Raw genomic sequence first — 19,125 nt, 5'->3', positions numbered from 1 at the left:
AACCCTTTCAGATTGAGGATGAAGCGGAACTCCCCCTGAGGCTTTTTTACAAGAAAGACCGGTGAATAATATCCCTGACCCCTCTGGCATGATGGGACTTCTCTGATAACTCTTTTTTGTAGTAACATAGTCACTTCGTTTTGTAATGCCCTTGCTTGAATCTCTGTCTTTGGTCTTTGATTTACCCAGAACCTTCGAGGGGGGGGATACTGAAATTATATGGCATACCCTTCTAACACAATTTTCTGTAACCAGAGATTTTGAGGAAGAAGGAGCCACTGCTCGTAAAAATGGGCCAGTCTTCCCCCCACCGGGATCCTGACGTCATTGTTTATTTTGCTGGGAGGTATGGGCAAAATTTGATTTGGCTTTCTGAGGCCTACTTGGACCCCATCTCTTTCTCGATGAAGTCTTGTTCAGGTTTAGAGGAACGAAAGGAGCGTTTGGGTGGAAAGGTCCTCCTTTTAACAGGAAAATTCTTTTTAGCATCAGCAGTTCTTTCCAAAGTCTGCTCTAACTTAGAGCCAAAAAGAAATTCCCCCTCACAAGGTAGACTACATAATTTAGAGTGGGAAGAGTTATCTCCCTGCCACGTCTTTACCCATATACCACGTCTAGCAGAAATTACTAAGGCAGTGGTCCTGGCTGTCAACTTCACCGTATCATCTGCTGCATCAGTGAGATAATTGGTGGAATTGAATAGTTTTGGAAAGTCCTTCAATATCTCCTCCCTAGGAACACCAGAAGCAATCTTGTCCTGTGTTTCCATCAACCAGTATTTCAGGGACCTACCCACTGCTGTTGAAGCTACTGCAGGTTTAAAAGTTAGTGATGAGGACTCCCATGCTCTTCTGAGGAGATTATCCGCTTTTTTGTCAATTGGATCCTTTAAGTTTCCAAAATTTTCGAACTGCAAATCTGTTTTCTTTGACACCCTGGAAAAAGATGGGTCAAGCTTGGGAGATGTACCCCAGAATTTCTGGTCCTCCGCACAAAACGGGTATCTACGATTTAATGACCGAGGCCAAAAGGCTCTCTTTTCAGGTTCATCCCACTCCTTCTTAATCATATTTTTTAGAGAAGAATGAACTGGGATAAAACTGGACTGGGGATCTGACAAACCTTCGTACATCTGATCCAAGGGTGTCAAAGTCCTCTGTTCAACTGTAATACCCATAGCCGTATGCATATCAGATAACAGATTCTTCATTAGGTCCGGAGAAAAAGCAAATTTCTGCCCTTTGTCTGGTCTATCAGATGTATCCTCAGCGGAAATCTCTTCAAAGGAAGATATTTCACCCTCCTCCCCAGAATTTTCTGACTCCTCTGAATCCTCTCCCCTCTTTCTCTTAGGAATAGATAGGGAAGGTATAGGGACAGTGACATCAGGAATAGCCGAAGTGCCCTCCATAGGGGAAGTGCCCTCCAAAGGTGGGATGTCTTCCATAGGATCTGCTACCGCTGATGAGGATGATGCTATAGCAGAATCCTTAATTTCTTTTATGGCTGAAGACATCTCCGAGCGCATCCATCCCATTAAGTCTTTGAAAACTACTGGGGATTCATCCTTGACAATTTTATCTGTACAATACTGACATAATTTCTTAGATGAAGGAGCAGATGAGGATATGCGATTATTGCAGATAGCACATCGCCTTTCTTTGGAGAATGATGAGTGTTTACTCAGAGTGGACTGAGATGATTTATCCTTTTCCTTATCTTTGTCAGCTTTTGGAAGTTTAGGCTGAAATATATAGATAAGAAAAAAAACTATCAGTCCCCTCAGTGTAACTTAAACAGCATATTCCGCAGAAAAGACACAAACAATGTCTCACCAGAGAGGGTTCAGAGCCAGTCCCTGCAGATTGCAGTGAGGAAAGGCCTGCGGCGTCCTCCATGATCCACCAAACAGCATTGAGTCATGGACAAACAACAGATCTTTTTTAAATCTTACCCTCCTCCTCCTTAATTGCCAGCAGCTGCCTCTGTGTCCAGCAGCCAATCGCCGTAATGATCACCGCTGCGGGCCTGCAATCAGGCCTGATCATGTGACCAGTCATGTGGGACGCCTGCACATGACGTCATCGCGCTTCCGCCGGAACTTCCGGTTAGCGCTCTGCCGTCCATAAAACTTCCGCACTCCAAGGAGAAGCCTCCACCACGCTGGGCGCATAGCACACTGAGTCCCCTGCTCAGCCCGTCATTGCCTGCCCCACACGCTGCACCTGCCACCTGACATGGGAGCACAGAGACCCCTCCATCCGCTCCTGTCCGGGACAGGAAAAACAACTGAGGATCATTGTAAGTGGCTTGTATTTATACATGTACTGCTGTCCATTATGCAAATTTGTTTGTTTAATAGCTTCCTGTCCAGAATTGGGAGGGGAGACAAGTCTCAGAGGAGGGGTGCTGTCCCAGGGACGCTCTGGGAAAAATGTATTACCTAATGTCTGTAGGTGTAATTTTACTATTTGGCCACAAAATGTCCTCACACATTAGTAATGCGTTACAGTGTTACTTCAGAAGCGACGCCGGCATCTCATTGACGCCGGCAATCACGTGACCCTAGAGGAGAAATGAATGAATGGGAACTTTGTTCCCATTCATTCATTCATTTAAAGATCGGCGGCGGGAGCAGCTGAAACGAGCGAGTGAGATGGAGCACAGTGGCACCATTTGAGAATGCTCACTGTTTTTGAGCAAAAACAGTGATCATTCTCAGCAGACAAGCACAGATTGGCTCAGGGGACTTCTGTCCCTTGCCACCAATCTCCCCTGACTCTGGGACATCGCAATCGCAAGTTTCCGCATGCACGAACGCGCGCACAGCCCTGCATACTGCAAGTGGTTATGTTCCCCAAGCCTTAATCGATCTTCCTGTACGATAGACCATCTGATTCGATTTTATCAGATCGGGTGAGAACTAATTACTGAATTTTTTTGGCATGTAAGACGCACTTTTTCCCCCCCGAAATGGGTAGAAAAAGTCCCCACGTCTTAAATGCCAAATGTAAGGCGTCTCGAACTTACAAATGCGTTCCGATATGAACTGCTGACCTGCCACGATGTTGGGGACTCCCTGTATTCTCCCCATGTCTCCTCCGATCCCTGTGCACAAGCATATGCAGTACGGCTCACCTCATCCAGCAGCTCCAGAGACCTATCCACTCTCTCAATGCTTCCCTAGTGCTGGCTTCTTCTGATGATGCGATCAGAAGAAGCTGGCATTAGGACAGCTGTGCAGGAAAGGAGAGGTTTCTGATCACCGCTGGAGCCGTGCTGCTGCTGCTGCATATACTTCTACACAGGGGGTAGAGGAGGAAAAACAGGGGAGGGGGGGCATAAGAAGAGAATAAACGGGGGGGGGGGGGCATTTGGACACAGGAGGGGGGCACAGGAGGACAGACACGGAGGGGAAAGGGGGCAGAGGAGGACACGAGGTACAAGGGGGACAAAATAATTGGGGAAGAACATCTACAAGACGCTCCTGCACCCATGGACACACCAGGTTTAGTATATTTTTTCCCCTGGTTTTTGCCCCATAAGTCTAGGTGTGTCTTATGGTTCGGAGGTCCGAATGTTCTATTCGGCTTGATCAATGGAAATTGGCTAACATCTGGTTGTATCGATCAATTTACTCAATCGGGCAGGATGGAAAATATTGGTTGATTGTAAATGAATCGACTACTGTTCACATGATTTCTATCAACACAATAAATTTTTTGTTTCTGAGCATGGAGGCACAACATTGTTCAGATCAATTAGTGAAGGAAAATTGCATAGGATCTCGATTGTAGCGCATGTTCCAAACTGTAGTTGATCGCCCAAAAAGGGAATCGCTTAATGGACTGATGAAAAATCGAGTAAAGTATGAGTACCTGTATTTTCCAATACAGATGATCGGTGAGATGCAAATTATTTGGACTAGCATGCAAACTGTATGCAGTTTGAACTAACATACACACACTAACAATTTGTATTTGCATGCACACCATAATAATTAGCATCTAATTGACATTCTCTGTTCTCCAATACAGCTTTATATGGCCGGGACACACACACGACACAATGTCCGCTAGAATGTATCCAAACAGTCATATTCTATATGCAGCGTCCGTCTATTGGTCACTAACAGACCTGCACGTCAAACAACGTTACACAAGTGAAAATAGCACAACAACGGAGGAAAAAAGCACCAACACCTCCATTCAGTTGCATTGTACACGTGGTAAATGATACTTGAACGCCAGATATATATCAGAAATATTTTAATCACCAAGCAGGACTGGGTCGTGCCCGGAATTGGGTTTGGCACATACGCCGCTGAGAGTAGAGATAAGAGCTGTAGATGATAGAACATGCATAAACAGGAGTACAAATGAATAATTACATAAACAGGAGTGCAAAAGGAGATCTAAGGGATCAGTGCTGAAGACACAGTTACTCAAGACAGTCTAGGTGTGTGTTAAAGGGAGTCTGAAGCAAAAATAAAACAAAAACATATACTTACCTAAGCCGATACTTCATATGACCCGATTTATGATGATCAATGTCGGCTGCCAAGTCGCCTGATGTATGGCTACCCTAAGTGGGACTCCAACTGTTTAAAGTGAACCCGAAGTGAGAGTGATACGGAGGCTGCCATGTTTATTTCCTTTTAAGCAATACCAGTTGCCTGGCTGCCCTGCAAATCCTCTGCCTCTAATACTTTTAGCCATAGACCCTGAACAAGCATGCAGCAGATCAGGTGTTTCTGACGTGATTGTCAGATCTGACAAGAATAGCTGCATGCTTGTTTCTGGTGTAATTAAGACACTACTGCAGCCAAATAGACCAGCAGGGCTGCCGGGCAACTAGTATTGTTTAAAAGGGAATAATTATGGCAACCTCCATATACCTCTCACCTTATGTGCTCAGTATAAACAGCCTTTTAGCTACTCTGCAGCCTGTTCTCAATGGGGCTTATTGCTATAGACTAAGGGGAGGGTGGCGGATGTTGCATCTAAAGTTCTGCAGTGTATGGGAAGCCAACAGATCTCTCTCCAATCAGAGGGAAATCAGTCTCTTGATCGATCTGCCCATTCATCATCTGATGTATGGGCATTTTTATGGCTTGTTCACACTATGAGCGCTTTTGTTTTTTTTTCTAAGTGCTGGCTATTTTAAAATTATTATTATTATTTATTGTATTTATAAATGCGCTTTCAAAGCACTTGTGCAATGATTTCCTATGTGAGTGTTCTAACATGAGCTTTCTTTCCGATCGCAAACGTGGGTCCTGCACCATTTCCTGAATGTTATCACTGCAATACAAGGTATAGGAAAATCGCTAAGAGCTTGAAAAAGTGATTTTGTGAGCACTTTTCAAAAGAAAGTAAATTACAGATATTCACTTCCAGGTCAAAGAGTTCACTTCCTGATTGTCTGCAGGAAGAAAAGCTCAAATCGCCAAACAAAAGTGCTTATAAAAATCGCAAATCGCTCACTAAAAGCAGGGAAAGATCGCTTTAAGGGCCCTCTTCCACTAGCAATCGCCAACACAATAACATGAACTAGGGCTCAGACTGTCAGAAAAACCTGATCTGCTGCATGCTTGTTCAGGGGCTATGGCTAAACATTAGAGCAGAGGATCAGCAGGACAGCCAGGCAATCTGCATGCTTTAAAAGGAAATCAGTATGGCAGCCTCCATATCCCTCTGACCTCAAGTTCTCTTTAAATCAGGTTTACAAATCTATCACAAAGAGGTCCTGTGTCACTTAAAGCCCACTAAAGATGGACATGGACTGGCTTGCATGCAAATTTAATTTTTAAAAGTAAGCAGCTTGGATTTAGGCCAATCAAATGAACTCCCTGTCGATTTTGACACAGTTCCAAGCAGTGTGAAATTTGCATGCCAACCAAATTATTTGCATCTTATAGAGCACAAGTTTAATGCTAGGTACACAAGATACAATTTTGTGACAGATTTACTGTCAGATCGATTTCCCGTTCACTCCCATGGAAAATCGATGGGAAAATCAACCAGAATTCAGTGTTCTCCCCAGTCTCTTTTAGCCGGGTGCTCCACCCGGCTAATTTTGGTGAGCACCCGGCTGTAATCGGCTATCCTCCCCCTATGTTGTAAGCAGAGTTGCCCCGCCCCTGCATCCCCCCCCCCCCCCCCTCGCACCCCACCCGGCTACTTCTTCATGCCACCAAGCTGGGAAAAAATTTCTGGGTAGAACACTGGAACCTGTTGGAAATAATCGATCTGACAGTAAATCTGTCTGAAAATTGTATTGTATCTAGCATAAGACTGTACAAGGGTTGCGGCCCATTTTGATAGACCTCAGAAGTTGCCTACAAAGCCTCACCTCCCAGAAGCTGTCGCTTGACACCTCTACTCCAACGGATTCGTCGTAGTTTCCAGACATGGCGTCTGAAGAGCGAACGCCGAGGTGATGGGGGTCCGAGATCGTCCGGGGGTCTTCCTTCCTCTACGCTAGACAGTCAGTGCCTGTAATAAAACACATAAAACACGATAAGCCTACAAATACATAGCTTCCAATGACAAACCTACTGCAGGCGAAGCAAAAACACACACACAAAAAGATAATCTACTAATGTTAACGTTACAAAGTGGATGTTCGTAGACTTGACTCCTCTCCCAACCACAATAAATGATTTATTTAGAACGGACACCTTCTGCAGCACTTTACAGAGTACATAGTCATATCACTGACACGACTATCCTCAGAGGATCTCTCTCTCCCCCCCCCCCCCCCCCCCAGATTTAATGCCAATGCAACTAGTGACATTGTGAAACATATAGATGCTCATGGCCAATTCATAGTGACAAGACAAGGCAGTGCTCCCTTGTAGAGTGCGCATCAATTGCTCATCTGCCATGTGTACACACTGTACACACACTGTACACACACACACACACACACACTGTACACACACTGTACACACACACACACACACACACACACACACACTGTACTCACACACACACTGTACACACACTGTACTCACACACACACTGTACACACACTGTACACACACTGTACACACACTGTACACACACACACACACACTCTGTACACACACACACACACTCTGTACACACACACACTCTGTACACACACACACACACTCTGTACACACACACACACACACACACACACACACACACACACACACACACTGTACACACACACACTGTACACACACACACTGTACACACACACACTGTACACACACACACTGTACACACACACACTGTACACACACTGTACACACACACACACACACACTGTACACACACACACACACACTGTACACACACACACACACTGTACACACACACACACTGTACACACACACACTGTACACACACACACTGTACACACACACTGTACACACACACTGTACACACACACACACTGTACACACACACACACACTGTACACACACACACACTGTACACACACACACACACACTGCACACACACACACTGTACACACACTGTACACACACACACACACTGTACACGAACTGTACACGAACTGTACACACACACACGAACTGTACACACACACACTGTACACACACACTGTACACACACACACTGTACACACACACTGTACACACACACTGTACACACACACACTGTACACACACACACACGAACTGTACACACACACACGAACTGTACACACACACACACACGAACTGTACACACACACACACACACACACACACACACACACGTACACACACTGTACACACACACACTGTACACACACACACACACACACACACGCACACACACTGTACACACACACTGTACACACACACACTGTACACACACACACACTGTACACACACACACACTGTACACACACACACACACACACACACACACACACACACACACACACACTGTACACACACACACACTGTACACACACACACACTGTACACACACACACTGTACACACACACACACTGTACACACACACACACTGTACACACACACACACTGTACACACACACTGTACACACACACACACACACACTGTACACACACTGTACACACACACACTGTACACACACTGTACACACACTGTACACACACACACACTGTACACACACACACACTGTACACACACACACACTGTACACACACACACACACACACACACACACACTGTATACACACACACACACACACACACACTGTACACACACACACACACACACTGTACACACACACACACACACACACTGTACACACACACACACTGTACACACACTGTACACACACACAACCCAAGCAGCTCTGGGTGACCCAAAACCACAAGGAAAGTATAAGGGAATAAAAGAGACCGAAAAGACCTCCAACTAAAAAACAATGTTCAGTGTAGTTTGCCTCCTTAGTAAGGGGCCCTGAGCAGGTTATAAAAAACAGAAAGTATACTTACCTGGGGCTTCCTTCAGCTCACAGTAGCCCGTGAGGTCCCCCAGCATCCTCCTGGCTCCTTCCCTGGTCCCAGTCCCGGCTCCGAAGTGTAGCCATGTAACCGGAGCCGGGACCAGGAAAGGAGCCAGGACGCCGGGGGACCTCACAGGCTACGGTGGGCTGGAGGAAGCCCCAGGTAAGTACAAATTCTGTTTTTTTAATCTGTTCAGTGTCCCTTTAAAACAGAAGGTATTTGCAATAATTCAGCTTTAAGTGAACGATTGTGGTCTACCACTATTGAATACGTAAATGATCTCTTTATGCACCCGAAGCCTGGCTTGCATCCAGAACTGCTGGTATATAGCAAGTCTATAGCTTATACATTTTACACAGCCACACCAACCCAACATGCAGACAGCCTGTTTTGGACTGTTGGTCTTCCTCAGTGTATGGCAGGGACTGATATGGCTGTATGGGATGGGGCTTGGACCAGTACAACAGAATACCCAAGCAGCTCAGACATACACCATAGTCCCTCATACAAGCAGATAATCGGTGGTGTAAAGTGGAAATTTGACCAAACAATCCAGCCATTGCCCAGTGGCATAATATTTCTGACCACCACTGATATGTCCCTATGGACACTGGATCAGGGAAATGTCTACCTGTATGGATAACCTTCTGTAACTACACATCTACCTACAGTGCTGCCCATAATTATTCATACCCCTGGCAAATTTTGATTTAAAGTGACTTTTATTCAACCAGTAAGTTTTTTTTTTTTTTTATGACGGGAAATTACATTGGCGTCTCCCGAAAGATAATAAGATGATGTACAAGAGGCATTATTGTGGGAAAAAAATATTTCTCAGCTTTAATTTACATTTACAGTCCAAAATTATTCATACCCTTATCAATCTAAAGAAAGGCCTTTATTGGCTATTACAGCAACCAAACGCTTCCTATAATTGCAGACCAGCTTTTCGCATGTCTCCACAGGTATTTTTGCCCATTTATCTTTAGCAATGAGCTCCAAATCTTTCAGGTTGGAGGGTCTTCTTGCCATCACCCTGATCTTTATCTCCCTCCACAGATTCTCAATTGGATTCAAGTCAGGACTCTGGCAGGGGCACTCCAAAATGTTAATGTTGTTGTCTGCTAACCATTTCTTCACCACTTTTTGCTGTGTGTTTTGGTTCACAGTCATGCTGAAATGTGTATTGGTGGACAAGGCCAAGTTTCTCTGCAGACTACCTGATCCGTTCTTGTTGAGAATCCTCATGTATTCATTTTTCATAATGTCGCTTACTGGGATTAGGTTTTGGCTGGTCCATTGGCTGAAAAAACAACCCCAAAGCATTAGGTTCCCACTACCATGTTTGACAGTAGGGATGGTGTTCTTTGGTGTAAAAAAGGAGAAGCCTTCAACCCAAATGAAGGAAACATTATTGTGACCAAACAATTCCCTTTTTTTCTTTTTTCTTTTTTTACAGAAGACCAGAAGTCGTCTTCTTTGTTCAGATGAGCATTTGCAAAGGCCAAGCGAGCTTTTCTGTGCCTTATGTGGAGAAGTTCAAGTCTTGTGCTTGTTCTGAATCAGTGGAAGCCAGCAGTGTGAAGCGTCCGTTGGATTGTCTGCATTGAGGCATTGCCACCAGCAGAGCCCAGATTCACCAGGATGGCCTTGGTGGTGATCCTTGGATTCTTTTTCACCTCTCTCACTATCCTCCTGGCCAGCACAGGTGTCACTTTTGGCTTCCGACCACGTCCTCCGATTTTCCACAGTGCAGAACATCTTGAATTTTTACTACTTTGCACTGTAGCCACTGGAACTGGAAAACATTTAGAAATTGTCTTGTAGCCCTTTCCTGACTTGTGAGCAGCCACAATGCGCAGCCGCAGGTCCTCACTGAGCTTCTTTGTCTTAGCCATGACTGTCCACAAATCAACTGCAGAGAGCTGCGGTTTTTCACCTGTTGAATTGATTAAAACAGCTGTTCCCAATTAAATCAGGGTAATTAGGATACTTTAGAACAGCTTGGGCTATTTTGAATAGTATAGAAATTTGGTTTTCCCCACAGACTGGGACAGTTTGTAAAGGGTATGAATAATTTTGGACTGGACACTTTTTGCTCAAATTTAAATAAAAACTGAGACATTTTGTCCACAACAATGTCTTTTGTACATCGTCTTATCTTTTGGGAGACGCATATGCCATTTCCTGCCAAAAAATTACTTGCTGGTTGAATAAAAGTAACTTTAAAAATTTGGGGTATGAATAATGATGGGCAGCACTGTATAGGCTAAATCAATAATGTCCCAGGTTCAAACACAGATACGCTCTGAAATGAACTCCCCCCAAAAACAAAAACTTAATGAGAACAGAAGGGGGAGAAACAGCAAAGAAAAAAAGCCAAAAATGTAACTTGGAAAGTAAAGTGTGGCAAGGGGAAAGAATTGAGGTCACCCTGCTCACTTGGAACCTGCAAAACACAATAATGAGAGGTGACAGCAGGGAACATTGGGTCTCTATGCCACTCCTTGGAACAACTATGTCTCCAGGATAGCTGCAAATACAGAGGCATCCGAGCGTGCGGACTCTGCAGGAATTCTCAGAAGCAAGACAAACAAGCGCCATACAGCTTTGGCCGAATCCACAGGAGACACACTGACTCACTGTCCGGGTCCACAGGAGACACACTGACTCACTGGCAGAGTCCACAGGAGACACACTGACTCACTGGCAGAGTCCACAGGAGACACACCAACCCACTGGCCGGAGCAGGAGGCCCAAACACCACTCAAAGTCCATATCCATATAGCTTTATTAACCACTTAAGGACCACAGGCTTACACCTCCCTAGTGATCATCCATGGCGGTCAGCTCTTCTGGGAGAGAGGATTCCGCTGCTCGGCAGGGGAATAGTAAAATCCTGGGGTTATGGAGAACGGGAGAGACGCAGGAAGCCACAGGGAGTGATAAAACGCCTTGTAAAACGCCTATCAATACCCTACACTAACTTTAAACGAAAAATGAACTCCAGGTATCCTTTGGTGTACATGTAAATATGGTGTCACGTTAATCTCAGTGCACCAGGAATAGCCGTTAGAATATTGGTGAAATTACCAATATTCTACTATTGGTCAATGGGTAAACCCCCACACCAACCATGCACTCACTGCTAAAACAAAAAAAAAAACAAAAAAACACAGAACACGGATATCGGCATAATGTTTGGTGGTGGTTGGATAGTTTACTGGTGGCTCTGCCTCTAACACAGGAGACCTGGGTTTTTCTCTCAAAGGGCCAGAACTGCAGCCACCAGGGCGTTGTTCAGTAGCAGTGTTAGGGAGTCTTGCCCAAGCTTCCCTTACTGACTTGGTGCTGGTTTAATGAACAGGAAGAGCCAGGATTTGAACCCAGGTCTCCTGTGTCAGAGGCAGAGCCACCAGTAAACTATCCAACCACCACCAAACATTATGCCGATATCCGCTCCACCTAAAAAGGATATGTACTGTGTGTCTGAGGCGCCCATATTACTGTCTCGGCATTGCTATAGCCCCACTTAGCTTTGCGATCAATGCAGTGCCCATTTTAACAGAGCATCGGCAGCAGCAACTTTATCTGCGTCAACCCTTTTAGACAGCTTTCACACTTATCCCTGCGATTTTTTATTTTAGCAATTTTTCGGTTCCAAATCTTATTTTAAAGTTTCCCTGCGATGGGGCCCTTTGATAATGTATACTTACCAGGGGGCTTTCTCCAGCCCCCTCCGGCCTGATCACTCCCGTGTCGTCCTCATTTGCCTTCTACGTCGCCCGCAAAATCCTTCAGTCGGGGCCAGTCAGCGCATGCGCCGTCCGGCCAGATGTGCTCCCAACGCCGGGAGGGTTCTGCGCCTGCGTAAGCCCAGAACGCTCCAGGTGACGTGAGCGCAGTGGGAGTGCACACACTTGTGGGCCGCACATGCGCAGTTGTCCCCGAACCGGAGGACTTTCCGGGGCCAGTAGCAGGGGAACGGAGAGGCGGAAGAGGACGGCGTGGGAGTGATCAGGTCGGAGGTGGCTGGAGGAAGCCCCAGGTATGTATATTGTCTTTATAATCCCCATTCCCTTTAAAGGAATACTGCAAGGGGGGGGGGGGGGTAGGGGGAAATGAGTTAAACTTACCCGGGGCTTCTAACAGTCCTCCGCAGACATCCTGTGCCCGCGCAGCCACTCACCGATGCCCACTTCCGGTTCACTTCTGGAATTTCAGACTTTAAAGTCTGAAAACCATTGCGCCTGCGTTGCCGTGTCCTCGCTCCCGTTGATGTCACCAAGAGTGCACGGCGCAGGCACAGACCATACTGGGACTGCGCAGTACGCTCCTGGTGATGTCAGCGGGAGCGAGGGCACGGCAACTTCTGAAATTCCAGAAGTGAACCAGAGGCGGGGCCGGAGCATTGGGGAGTGGCTGCGCGGGCACAGGATGTCTGCAGGGGTCCATTAGAAGCCCTGGGTAAGTTCAACTCATTTTCACCCGACCCCCCTACAGTGTCCCTTTACGTTTTTAATAAATTTTTTCAAAATGCGATATTTCTGTGCATATTAATGAAATGGATGCGATTTTCACATGACAAATGTGATTCTCTTGCTTTTGTTGACTTAAATTATACGCAAACTGCAGGTCCGTTGAAAGAAAACATGCAATCGCACAACACAAGTCAAGCGCGATGTGTAAGAGGCCGTGGGGATTGGGATGATGACAAACGCTCCCTTTAAACAGATTAGAATTGGGTGAGAAGGTTTGGAGCGGGATTGTGCTCACATCTGCACAGCCTCCAGATTGCACTTACCAGCTTGCACACACACTCATCTGTGTCCCCTCCATCCACACAGCCGCCCCTCTAATTAAATCCTATTGACTGCAGATCAAGCGCGGAGAGGGCTTAAGTCACCTGATCTGGGATTGCAGCAATTTAAGCCTTTCAGCGGCGCAGATGCTCAGAGAACACAGTCAAGGTCTTAATACTGTCACCGAAATTACAGAACATCCGCCGCTGCATGAACAAAGGCCGGATGATGGGTTTCTGCTGCGGAAGAGAGAAAATGAAGGCGAGAAGATTTAAAGTGTGCTCGAGGTGATATATGGAGGCTGACATATTTATTTCCTGTTAAACGATACCAGTTGCAGGCAGTCCACTGATCTCTTTGGCTGCAGTAATGGCTGAATCACACACACCTCAAACAAGCATGCAGCTAATCCAGTCACACTTCAGTAAGTAAATATGGCAGCCTCCATACTCCGCACCTCTGGTTCCCTTCAACTTTGGGCGAGGGAGGGGCTAGTTAGATCTTAAAGGACCACTCCAGCAACAAAAATAAAGTAGTTAAAATCTGACCAAAGCGACAGATTTTGGACTAGTCCATCTCCTCATGGGGTATTCTCAGGGTTTTGTTTTTAAACGCATTTCCTAAATAGCTGTTGCTAAATCTGACAAAATAGAGTGCAAACGAGTAGGGAGGTTGCCTGGTATCTTACTATTTTGGCAGTTAAACTGCTGTTCATGAAATGCTGTTAAAAAACAAAGAAAACCTGAACATCCCGCATGAGGAGATGGGCTAGTCGGTTCAGCCAGATTTCAACTGCTTACTTTTTCCCTGTAATTGTCCTTTTAATGTTCACGTTAGGGAATTGTGTTTTTATGGCCCCGTTTCCACTATCGCGAATCCGCATGCGTCTTGCGTATGCGGATTCGCATAGACAATATAAGTGAATGGGCCTGTTTCCACTTATGCGTCTGCGGGAGCGTTTTATTGTGCGGAGAAAATCTGCACGGAACACCCTGCAGAATTCGCCTGCGTGTGGAATGCAGGCGAATCGCACACAATGTATTTATTAGGGAAATCGCATGCGTTTTCCCCATGCGTTTTTTGCCGCGAATTCGCATAGGTACCAATGTAAATTCACACAGGCAGTGACATGGTTAAAATCACATATACCCTCACCTATGCGAATTTGCGGCAAAAACCGCATGTGGAATCGCATCCGCATGCGATTTCATCAGCGGTGGAATCTAGGCGATTCCGCACCGCAATAGTGGAAACGAGCCCTAAGAGACAAGTAAATATTTCCTTCCAAACAGATCAATGATCCAATCAAATGAGTGGCTTATAAGAATATCAAATGCCTGGTACACGCCATTCAATTTCCCGTCCGATAGATAGGTTCAATCGATTAATTTCAACAGGTCTGGTCGGATTTACGTCTTTATGATCAATTCTCCAATAACTTCTGCACAAAAATCCAACAGAAAAAAAAGATCGGAATGGTCAGAAATAGTTGATACAACCCGTCTGACGGGAAATTGCATCGTGTGTACCAGGCATTAAAAATGGAAGTTCTTAAGGATTTTTTAGCAACACATAAAATGATGTTTTATTGATAATCTGATGAGGAGTGAGGTTGTATATTTGCTGGGAACAAGCATCAGCCATGTGGGTACATTAGTCTGGCATTTTCACCAACTGACTACCGATTGGGAAATCTATTGGAACAACATATAGTTACAGTACATAGTTATTTGGGTTGAAAAAAAAGACATACGTCCATCGAGTTCAACCAGAGAACAAAGTACAACACCAGCCTGCTCCCTCACATATCCCTGTTGATCCAGAGGATGGCAAAAAACCCTTACAAGGCCAATTTGCCCCAAAAGGGAAAAAATTACTTCCCAACTCCAGATGGCAATCAGATAAAATCCCTGGATCAACATCATTAGGCATTACCTAGTAATTGTAGCCATGGATGTCTTTCAACGCAAGGAAAGCATCTAAGCCCCCTTTAAATGCAGGTATAGAGTTTGCCATAACGACTTCCTGTGGCAATGCATTCCACATCTTAATCACTCTTACTGTAAAGAACCCTTTCCTAAATAAATGGCTAAAACGTTTTTCCTCCATGCGCAGATCATGTCCTCTAGTCCTCTGAGAAGGCCTAGGGACAAAAAGCTCATCCGCCAAGCTATTATATTGCCCTCTGATGTATTTATACATGTTAATTAGATCTCCTCTAAGGCATCTTTTCTCCAGACTAAATAAACCCAGTTTATCTAACCTTTCTTGGTAAGCGAGACCTTCCATCCCACGTATCAATTTTGTAGCTCGTCTCTGCACCTGCTCTAAAACTGCAATATCTTTTTTGTAATGTGGTGTCCAGAACTGAATTCCATATTCCAGATGTGGCCTTACTAGAGAGTTAAACAGGGGCAATATTATGCTAGCATCTCGAGTTTTTATTTCCCTTTTAATGCATCCCAAAATTGTGTTCACTTTAGCTGCAGCGGGAGTACGATTATTTAACTTGTTGTCTTGTAAACTATTACGGATGCAGAATCTCTCTGAGTACGCCTAACTTGCCTTTCAGTGATGTCATCCATGCTAGGCTGCGGTCACAGGTTGCCAGTTTGACTCACAAAATAGCCGCAGCACTCACTTTAAAACGGTGCGCTCTGACACAAAACGCAGTAAAATTCAGAGGATGCTGCCCTCCTAGCGAATAAAGCTCGCTCAGGTAATGCAGCAGCCTCTGCCAGGCGTCTGTCTTTTATGCCAAAAAGTCAATTAGGAACGCCCCAGGCTGCCAGCGAGCCGCCATAGCAACCACCGGGAGAGGAGACGACATTTTCTGGTCCTACAGCGAGGTTTAAAAATAACCCAGATGTAAAATGCCAACAAGTGCAGGCTTCAGTGAGTCACCCCACCATGCTGGAATGCAAGCGGGAATTCTAGCAAATAAAGTGAGGAGAGAGATCGGGGCTGACTGGAATGTGGACGCTGCGATCGATCGACCGAGCGTGCCCTTGTGCTGCTTCACGTGCGTCCCCTAAGCTTTACAGGACGCAGCGCCCGACCTCGCACTACACACGCTACAGCAGTGCATTATTAAATGTGTGACCTAGCCCTTCCGCTTCAATGCTGAACCAGCTCCATTAGGTTTCCATGTCTGCTTGTTTACTTTCTTAAAGAGAAACTCCAGTGAAAATGTCATAAAAAAGTGCTTCAATTTTACAATAATTATGTATAAATGATTTAGTCAGTGTTTGCCCATTGTAAAATCTTTCCTCTCCCTGATTCACATTCTGACATCACATAGTGACATTTTTACTGCTGGCAGGTGATGTCACTGGATGGAGATGCTGCTTGATTTTTTTTTGGCAATTGGAAACAGCTGTAAACAGCAGTTATTTCCCACAATGCAATGAGGTTCCCAGACAGGAAACTGTCAGGACCACGGTCCTGACATCACACTGTGGGAGGGGTTTCACCACAATATCAGCCATACAGAGCCCCCTGATGATCCGTTTGAGAAAAGGAAAATATTTCTCATGGGAAAGGGGGTATCAGCTACTGATTGGGATGAATTCAATTCTTGGTCACAGTTTCTCTCTAAAGTATAATTTTGCCTGTTTAAAAAAGTGGCACTGTGGTGAAATCTAGTCGAATGCAGTACATTATTTAGGATACACACTTTTATGGTTATCCGCATCAGCATCAGAAAGACCTCCTATATCTATACATCGTTGTATACTGGTATGTAGCCCTCCCTCCCAGTGATGTCACAGCCTAGGCTGTTTATTATGCTCCCCCTAGAGCATTCTGGGAGAGCAGAGATGTTTTCTACTGGCTTCAGAACACTCCGTAAACAAACATTTCACACAGATCACCTGCCAGTACTAAAGATGCTACCGACTGATAAATGTCAGAAATGTTCAATCAATCAAATCAGGAAGATCACACTAGGGATGGGCAATGAAATGTCATTAAAGTAGATGCAAATATATGTACAGTAGCTAGATACAGATACGGCATAAACAGCAAATAGGAATGAGCTAAAATAGTTGCTGGCAAGTTCCCAAGACTTATCACACTACCATTCGGTTCCCAAGAATCTCACAAATTCTTTTTACGAAACTGGTATTTTACTTAACATTTGATTAGACAAGACGTCTGGTTCATCGTAAACCAAAAGTGCAATGTAAAATCACCTCTCACAACCGATATGAAGTGCTAGAACTGATCGGCAAGGTTTTATTTTTTCTTCAACCGTAAAATAATCGTAACAACATTGGTAAGGTGACAATTCATAATCGATATAAAATTGACTGCTTTATCATCTAAAATAAACTACATCACTGAAGTAAGAGGGATAAGGAGGGTGCCATATTTATTTCCTTTTAAACAATACTAGTTGTCTGGCAATCCTGTTGATCCTCTGCCTAATACTTTTAGCCATAGCCAGAGATATAGATAGATAGATAGCCAGATATGATAAGATTAGCTGCATGCTTGTTTCTAGTGTGATTCAGCCACTTCTGCAGCTAAATAGATCAGGGCTGCCAGGCAACTGGTACTGTTTAAAAGTTAATACATTAATACATATGACAGCTTTCATGTCCCTCTCACTTTAGGTACCCTTTAAAGCAGGGGTCCTCAAACGTTTTGGGTTAAGGGCCGGGTCAACAGACTGCTGGAGGGCCAGAATATACATAAAATGATGTAAAAGCTAGACAGTGAAGCATACCCAGGTGACAACCTGAAGTCCAGTTGGACAGCAGTGTCACCTGATGTGGAATTTGATTGGAAACTAGCGAATGACTGCTTTCTGGCTTCCATGTGGATGGGTGGTGCCAGCACTGCTATTCCATATGCGGACCACTAATATTTTAACATGTGGTTGACCACATCATAAGTAATACATTTTGTGGGTGGGGGGCTGGTAAAAAAGCCTCAGGGGGCCACATTTGGCCCGCGGGCCTTAAGGTGGCCACTAACTGTCCAATTTCATGCGAAAAATCGTTTGAGCGATCAGGAATTCTGATCGGACGAAAAATCGTTCACTACACCATCAACTAACCAATCTTTGCTTCCTATCTATCACGACCACCAAGAAAATCCAAATTTTCATTCGACGAAAATTCATTCGGGCGACATTTTTTTCACTCGTTCATAATCGATTGTGTCCACCAATGGAGATTATTTACAACCAATCCGATCAGAATTTCTGATCGCTCGAACGATTTTTCGCTAGAAATTGGACCATTAGTGGCCAGCTTTAGTTTGAGGACCACTGCTTTAAAGGGATGACTTGCATATTCAGAAGTGATACATCATGGGAGAACATTCTTGCTCCCAGAAAGCTAAACAAATTGCAGATAAGTTCTGTCTTAAGACGACAAATGTATATTTAGCCTAGCTCCCGCGGCAGTTGCCATAAAACGTACGATTTGAAGAGGTTATTAAAAAAAAAAAAAAAAGAAAAGAAAAAACAAGCAGAAGGGATTTAGGTTGGCATGGCACCAGCGTGAATAAATAAGAGAAAAAGTAGATTCACACGACTCCGCAGCAGAACAGCTAAAAATATCAACACAAGAGGTTTGCAGGGGAACGTCAGTCTGGACATTTTGTCAAACCTACAGATTAATCATAACTCCGCATCTGAGCAAGCAGTCAGTGGCTGTATAAACACGACACCGCTTCCAAAATAATGTGATTTCTTTTGTGCACATTTAAGCATTTTTTTTTTTTAAAAAAAGAGCCAGTCTGCCAAGAGCAGATAGTACCCAACAGCAGAGAGACAATTAACCCGTACACTATACAATAGTTGGTCAAGGACATCAAACGTAATGAAAAACG

The 19,125-nt window shown here is 44.7% G+C and overlaps 1 protein-coding gene across 3 annotated transcripts in view; it reads right to left on the bottom strand.

The window, feature by feature from the left end:
- The window catches only part of PACSIN2 (protein kinase C and casein kinase substrate in neurons 2), a 182,356-nt gene that overhangs the window by 54,672 nt on the left and 108,559 nt on the right, over window positions 1-19,125 (bottom strand). For all 3 annotated transcript variants that reach the window (XM_068278169.1, XM_068278168.1, XM_068278170.1), the window contains exon 2: window positions 6,355-6,497. In XM_068278169.1, coding sequence (XP_068134270.1) covers window positions 6,355-6,414 — 60 coding nt within the window. In that variant the 5' untranslated portion in view covers window positions 6,415-6,497. The remainder of the gene's footprint in view (window positions 1-6,354; window positions 6,498-19,125) is intronic.

This window comes from Hyperolius riggenbachi, chromosome 3, assembly GCF_040937935.1.
Source record: "Hyperolius riggenbachi isolate aHypRig1 chromosome 3, aHypRig1.pri, whole genome shotgun sequence".
Taxonomy (NCBI): Eukaryota; Metazoa; Chordata; class Amphibia; order Anura; family Hyperoliidae; genus Hyperolius; species Hyperolius riggenbachi.
Note: the sequence above shows the minus strand (reverse complement) of the source record. Positions and strands in the feature narration are given on the sequence as shown.